General features: G+C 38.2%; 1 protein-coding gene across 1 annotated transcript in view; it reads right to left on the reverse strand.

Annotated features, from left to right (window-relative positions):
- LOC136254715 (phosphatidylinositol 3,4,5-trisphosphate-dependent Rac exchanger 2 protein-like) overlaps positions 1–8158 on the reverse strand; it is a 42318-nt gene extending 34160 nt beyond the window's left edge. Inside the window, exons 1-12 of the mRNA XM_066047450.1 lie at positions 7993–8158; positions 7727–7909; positions 6795–6899; positions 5746–5844; positions 5158–5319; positions 4221–4360; positions 3838–3875; positions 3233–3378; positions 2855–2960; positions 2400–2547; positions 2104–2204; positions 1322–1475 (exon numbers count right to left, since the gene is read on the reverse strand). Coding sequence (XP_065903522.1) covers positions 1322–1475; positions 2104–2204; positions 2400–2547; positions 2855–2960; positions 3233–3378; positions 3838–3875; positions 4221–4360; positions 5158–5319; positions 5746–5844; positions 6795–6899; positions 7727–7909; positions 7993–8103 — 1493 coding nt within the window. The 5' untranslated portion in view covers positions 8104–8158. The remainder of the gene's footprint in view (positions 1–1321; positions 1476–2103; positions 2205–2399; positions 2548–2854; positions 2961–3232; positions 3379–3837; positions 3876–4220; positions 4361–5157; positions 5320–5745; positions 5845–6794; positions 6900–7726; positions 7910–7992) is intronic.
- Between the last annotated feature and the right edge of the window lie 57 nt (positions 8159–8215).

Consider the following 8215-nt stretch of genomic DNA (forward strand, 5'->3'; position numbering starts at 1 on the left):
TATGGTCACTACTACAATGAAACAATAGTATTCCTACTCAGCTTTGAAAACCAGCTGAAAATTCTAAAATAAATTTATTTTATACCCTGATAACCACACGTATTAGTTTTAGGTCGATATTTTCTTCCATGATTGAATATGTGACCCAGTCTGACAAAATCAGGCTTATTGCCTATTTAAAAGTATCGAGAAATGCCGGTTTTAAGTATTTAGTGTGTTGTAGCTTGCCAATGGTTGAAGCTATGCGTACCAAATTTTCACACGTTTTACACCAATTCCTTACCTTCCAGAGCATCCACTGTGCAAGTAGCCAACAAATAAGTTTCCCGCCATTTTAGATAGTTATTAAACCGAGGTTGACTGTATCAGGTGGGCTGCAAAGTGGGTGGGAGGTAGGGACCCTGGGAGGCGCGCGCAGGCAAGATGGTATACAAAAATTGAAAAGGAAGGCCAAGGGATGAATTAGGCCAAGTCTTGAGCCATTGAGGTCTCAAAACTGGCTAAAATGAAAGGAAATTCACAGCAGAGGTACATGTACTTATTCAACACCACAGAGCTATACAGCCACATACAGTTATTCCCAGGCTGACCAGAGCTCCATTAAGGCCCCACACCACACGTACGGATCGCCACTGGGCTCGGGAAAAGCAGCCAGCAAAACCAGACCACTCAAGTCTAGCTGATTTTAAATGTGGAATTAGATAGTTTATTCATGTAGCTTTGTGTCCTGGGTGAAAATTCGAATCTGCTGACATGGGCGATAAGACCGGTTTTCTCAGACTGGGTCACATATATAGTCAATCAATTTTTATTAAGCTCCATTAGAACTCACTCTTGAATGTTTGACATTATGTATTACATGTACGGCTGTACGTACACATACATACACACATATGTATATACACACAGTGTACATACATAGTATACGCATGTATGGACATACATACATACATACAAGATACACAGGTGATATATGGTACACATATTAGAGAAGGTATTGCATGGTTTGATGGGGCAGGCTATAGTTTGGCTACAATGTTTGGTGGAGTAGTCAGGTTGCAGGTGCACCATGGATAGGTGCTGTACATCACACTAAATACTGAAATACAACTTCTAAAGACTCAATGAGATGAAAGGACGTTACTTAAGTAACTAGGATTTTGTCCTTGAATGGCCACACAACATCCACAGAGATAGTTTGGAAAACTCTGTGTGTAGTGTGTGTGCGTACATACGTGCGTGCATGTGTGTGTGTGTGTCCATGCATGTACAACACATGAATATCACTACCACTGATAATATATTAAAGGTGTTCACTCACTTAATCAAAGCATTATGGTGACCAACAAGGCTCAGATAAATCCTCAGTCCACCAGTCAACAAGTACTTGCTTTCTTGTTTAACACGAAAAGTGCCGTCATCGTATCTAAACCTGTATAGCAGGTTGTTATTCTGGAAGTTGTGCTTGTCCAGAACTAAAAGAATATAAGACAATTAAGCCTGTTCACTTCATGGCTCAACAAACTATTAGAAACCTCCCAAATTTAGTCAGGGAAAGGATTCATATTTATGGAAATAAAATTAGCCAGGAATGATCCAATTATAGTGTTGGTTGCTAAGTAGCCAATAGGGTGAAAGGTGCTTGGAAACTTTCATGTGTTTAGTACTGTAAGAAATGTTTTAGTACTAAAGTGCTGAAGCCTAGCCAATGCTGCTTTATGCAACCTCAAAAATATTTTGCAAGCAGTTCAACTTGCTCATTGTTGGTACCATAATTTCCAACCATCTCCCAAGGTGTACCAGATGATCTCACTACAAAGGTCACCTCTCTATTGAGGCTTCAAGGCAACCCTGTAGAAAGTACATAATGAAGCCCGTCTAACCAGGTCACTGTATAATAAGGTCAACAGCTTATTTAAACTGGCCAGTGAAATCATCTTCAAATGCACAGCCATGTTGGCCTGCTAATACAAGGTCAGGAAATCTTGGCAGTCCATAATCCAAAGGTAACCAGAATACATGAACACTTCACATTTGATATGTGTAAGTAGCTATGTATGTATATGTGGTGTAATATGTAGCTGTGTACACTTAATCACCTACCATGATGGATTACTCCACTCTCCAGTAGTCCTTGTCCTATGATCACTGCTTGATCCTCATCACTGGCTTCCTTAGACATCACTAGCCATGAGACCAGGTCACTGTGTTAGGAAGATGAGAGGAAAGCCAGTCATTGGTGGATGTACAGGAACTGTACTGTACACCATTAACTACTGCCTGTTATCACATGTACAACTGTATCTACCTTAGTAACTATCTATAAACATGCAATCCATAAACACACACATGTACACGTGCACGCTCGCACGTAAATACATACATAACACACACTGTACCTGCCAGTAAAGCAATTGGGATGTGTCCTCAGTTTCAACTTGTGGTCTTTGATCACAGACCCGGCTTCCTTCTTCATGTTGTTGTAGATCTTATCACCCCTGATTAGTGACATTTGACGAGTGCTGTGGGCAATACCCATAGCTCTGGCTGCAACAGCAACAACAAAAAAAGGAATGAAATAAACCGGGAATTTTGCAGTTTGAGTTCACATTACCGTATAGCCTAAGTATTTCAAGGGACAAATATATATAATTAGTAAATGGATGCTAAAAATAAAATTTTCACGGATTTGCAATTGCTTCCAAAATGTATTAGATTTTGCTGATAACCCCCCAAAACTGTGAAATCAGCAAAAATTTCCGTCCTCAAAATATTTAGGCTATACGGTATAAATGCTTAATAGGATACACATAAAAGCTGTAACTCAATAGCTTGTATAGTATATGACAATTACATTTCCTCTTGGCCTTTTCTCTCCTAATGGCATCAATCCATTCTTGTTTCTCCCTGGAATCTTTGGCTATCAGCACAAACCACTTGTTTTTAGTGAGGTTGTGCACCTGTAACAACGGTAATTCATGAAATACACAATTAGTTTGGGACTACAGTAAGTATGTAAGAAGCCAGTCTAAACAGTTCATGTATGTACACAGCAAATAGTAAAAATTCCATTCAACCTTTGCTACAAAGAAATAAAACCACCTCTTTATTGAGGCATATCTAGGTGTTTACAACTAAGGCAACAATTCGTGACCTTATATGTATATATCCTCTTCTTAGAACATGATGGGTATCATACAGTAGTTTAGCAGTTAACATTTAGTTCACCAACCTTCCATCCATTGTAGACGGATACTCCATGACTGTGATAGTCCTTAGTACCATCCTCAATGTTCTCAATATCCAGGTTGTCCAGTGCTATCCTGCCCCTGAACAGTAAGTTACTGACCACTGAACTTTCCACCTTCACACTGTTGTCTGTAATATGGATCATAACATACTGTAATACAGTGAAGTGTTTACAGTATAGTCAACATGATGAGGTATCCTTATAAGGTATGGCTCAGCTGATCATGAGTTGGTGAGATGGTTTTATAAAAAGAAGGTGACATTTCAAAGTAGATATGATACAACATATGAGCTAACAATTCTTCTGAATAATAATTTCACAGTACTTGATCTCAGAGTATGCAGACATACATACAAATATACATCCAGGTACTAATGACACCAGCTATGACAAGTATGGAAGTTTGTTTCAATGCTGTCCATAACAGTTCAGTAAAAGAGCAGTGCGTAACTGATCAAAGTATATGCACATTGATATGGAAACCGAAACCTTCCACAATTGAAACACAAATTCCAAACATAATTATAGAAACACAAACTATTTCAAAGAAAAGATAATCTATGGTACATTAGTATACACAACATTACCTGATATAGAAGATGATCTCCTCCTCTTACTAGGCACACTATTGGGGGTAACAATAATAATAGTAGTGGAATATAACAAACAACAGGTGTAGTGAGTGATATAACTGATAGTCATAATTGTGTGGGTGAGTACCACTACATTAGAGGAGCCATCATTATGGTAAACCATGTACAGTGTTATGTGTAACAATCAGTAATTCAATAATCAAGTGTTTATGTGTGTATCTGTTAAAATTATGTTAACCATTGTTTGTACATCAAATTAATATCCATATGTGTGAATGGGTTTGTGCTGTCCCTCATATCTGCTGGTATTGTGTATAATAATAATACACCTTCATTACGTAGAGTAAAAATATCCTATGCACAGATGAATCACTTACGCATGAGATGCAGTCTTCTTGCAGTAGACCAAAGAATTATCTAACAAGAAAATCTGTCTCTCCTGAGAATTACCAGCAGATATCTTAGTTAGTTGACCCTTCAGTACCATCTCAATACAAGACTCAGTGATATCAGGACCCTACAGGAGTATAGCACATGTACTATGGAGGCTGCGGTAGTTATAACATTACATATGCCTTGACATATCCCATTGTACAATAATGATGCAGCATCGCTGATTTCTTTTATAGAAATTAGGACAAAAAACATTACGATGGTTATGTAGTTAATGGTCACGTTATTGTGTCACCAATAAACACAGCAGATGGAAGCATCCTTGTATAGATTAGCAAGTGTATGTCAGAAAAAAATACTGCCACCAGATGGTAGCCACCTTTGCATAGCCCATGTCTTTTCAGTATACATGTAGTTAAGCTACTGCTTGGACAAATACACTAACAGATGGAAAACAGCTGCAGACAATTAACAACATGCCCATTGCAAGTGGGCACTTGCAATGAAAGCTTTCACATAAGGTTTCAATGACAGGCACTAAGGGTTTCTGTGAGTCATTACATTTCCTGCCATAAATGAACTACCACAAGCATTCCTTACTAAAAATGCTATGAATATTGTGAAGGTCAAAATCTGACATAAATGTGCCAAACTATATCACAAACACTAATCCATAAATTTACACTAATTCAGAGCATGAATGAACATGTTTGCACAGACAATTGACACCAAAATGTGATGTGGAGGGTTTACTTGGAGACAAAGGTATTTTTACCATTAAGGGAGTTCACTAATTTTCAACATTCTTGAAGCAAAGAAATCCACAAAGACCAAACAAGACCTACAAGTATATATGTAGGGGATTCCAATAAAGATGTGACAATAATTACGAACACATAAAGATCATCATGATATTCCTACCTCCCATCCCTCTACTGTGCTCTGCCATTCAGCTATCTCTTCTAGTTTCTCCCAGCGTCTCTTAGCCTCATTGGTAGCGTTACAAATACCCTTCATCTTTTCCAGACATTGTTGTACTCCATAAAAATCAGGATGATCAGCTGGTGTGTACTTTAACAGTTCCTGTACACAAACGTATCATGTTAGGCAGTGACAAACCATCTAAGAATTAGTGTAATATCGAAAATGTTTATGAACATGCACATTTTGTATTTAACGCTGAAGTAAGTATGAATTATAGTACAGCACGCATGCACATCTCCCCCCCCCCCCCCCCCCCCCCCATCACATACATGCACGTAAACCCATATGCATGTACACACACACACACAGATCCATGCAGTAGTAGCAGCACACATTCACGTACTGTAAATATACCCAGATACCTACCAACCCACATGCCATGGGGATTAAAATGCATGACAAATATAGTATTGCAAATGTATTGTATAATCAACACACAGGGTATCAATACTAAATAAAAGATCACCTGATATATCATACAGTAACACTATAGCACACACAGATTTCCTCACAAACAACAGATACCTTCATTAGTAGTGGATACTTGCATATCCTCTGTATAGGCATCACTAGGAATGAGTCCATCCTACACTCATCCCCCATGCCACCCAGTAGAATACAACCCTACAATGTGACCATAATATAACCTGCTGTGTGTAGTAGTAGCGTGTGTATGTAGTATCCAGAAACTTGTTAGTACAGTAGCCATTTCCTTATCACAAACAGTAGGTATTTTATTGGGAGTGTTGTAGCAGTCAATGTAGCGTGAGTGTAAATTGGAACATCATCGTTTATCATCTAGTGTTCAAAAAAAAAACTTGAATTTGTCTCAAACAAAATAGAGTGGGAACTGATCACTGCCTGACTAGTCAGTGTGTACTATAGCCCACTTCTTGACTGCAACAATTAGTAGCCACATGTTTTTAAAGTGAGCTGAAGTGTTAAGCTTTTACACTTAGTGGCGATGTGTGGTTTCCAAATATGTTGCAGTAGTAACAAGTGATTAGCTAGCAAATGAATGGTATTTGTACTTGGGAGGTACCAGGATTCCCACCTCTTGTATGTCTACTATTTAACTTGCAATCCTCTGAAGGTGATGTATGAGCATTTACTCATTGCAAAAAATCAATACTCTATTTTAAAAAAAAACTAATGAAGTGGTAGTAGCACACTTTACAGTTTCAAAGTTCGTAGTTTAGTATGCTGTGAGTGTGTGTGTGTGTGTGTGTGTATAGCTAAAAGTTTCCAAAACAAAAGTATTATTACATAATATACCCGTCAAAATATGCATACATTCTTTTCAGTTCAAAAGAGGGTACCAATAATTACTGCATTTCTAATATCATTACATTCTTGTAATGATATTAAAAATGCAGTAATTATTGGAATATCTCCACAGGCCCAACCAAATATGCACATATTGTATAGAGTATACAGGTATGTTGTGAGATGCATGTGTAGCGTAGTGTTACGCTCATGCATACATAAACTTTGTTCATCCAACTGCTACTACATACACACATGAACATAATTCACAGCTTACAGGTATGGCTTAAATGCATGCATTCTCTTACAGAAAAGAAAGCAAGAATCTTCGGATCCTGAAGAACCTCCTTCAGAGCTCGCTGAGCTTGTTCATGGTTTGATCCATACTTGCTGTACACGTCAAACCCCTCAATCTGTAACAAAAAAAAAACATTGTAATAACAAACCCAGTAAAATGATCGTTATATAGTTGGTTATATAATGCTTGTACAATATACATGTAATACAGCACACATAAACACTACACGCACATGAATGCACACTATACGAACACCAAGGGGGTGACACACAGCCACTCACTGTGACTGTGCGTAGATATGCGATCACAGCCAAAGTCACAGGTCAAGGACACTAAATTGCACAAAGTCAATGGTCAAGGACAAAAAATTGAAACACACAATCAAATTATTCACACTAGAAAAGGCTCTAAGTCACAGGTCAACGTGAAATTTTGCTGGTCAAGACCTTCACCTTGGCCACAGATCTACATAAAGTCATAATCAAAACACAAAACAAACAAAAATGCGTACATGACACCCCTTGGATGTGAACATGCACAACACACCCAAAATGTTAGACAAAACAACACCCATGTTAACAACAACTACAAAACAAATCATATTGGTCAGTAAACATCACACACAACATGTAATGTGATGTATTGTGGTCAGCCCAAACCCTAGTCCCCATCACAACATCATAACACCAAGAGTACATAATAAAAATAGGATTTTATTATGTACTCTTGATAACAATCATTCCTATCCAATAATAATCAGTATTGGCTACACCACCCAACACAATCATCCACCCATGATATAGTAGCATCTGGAACAACCTTGATCCTTCTACAAAACACCATCAAATATGCAAACAGCAATATATGTCTAGCTGGCAAATACACAACTAATGCAGATCAAGAAGCCAGCTAGATAGCAAGTGGAGTCACATTTCAACTTACGTGCTTCAAGTAACACGTGGCTAGCAAGGATTCGTACTGCACGTTGCCATCTCCAGTGCATGTCTTCACTGAAGCAATCAGCGATTGATGGTGGGCGAGAATATCTTCGATGTTACAAAATATTGTTGAGAGGATTTGGTCTGTAAAAAGTGTCTTTCGATCTCTCGCATTGTACAGCACGTGCTAGAGAAGGGACGAGTGCTGTTAATAATGCTGAATCATGCATTGCATGTTGAAACAAGAATACAATTGTACGCGATGCTTACTTGAACTACGAATTCGATCTTCCTTGTAAAAGTTTCTTCAGTCTCGTATATTTCTCTTAAAACATGCACACGAAATCTCCTGCACTTCGACTCGAAATCTTCCTCAGCCATTACGAGTCGATCGCGTGTGGCACAAAAAGAACAAATTTGAAAAAATAGCGTCTAACCGTCAGCGCTTAAATTATTTTGACACATGCGCTCAATATGATATGAAATGATCTTG

The sequence above is a fragment of the Dysidea avara genome, chromosome 4 (genome assembly GCF_963678975.1).
Source record: "Dysidea avara chromosome 4, odDysAvar1.4, whole genome shotgun sequence".
Lineage (NCBI taxonomy): Eukaryota > Metazoa > Porifera > Demospongiae > Dictyoceratida > Dysideidae > Dysidea > Dysidea avara.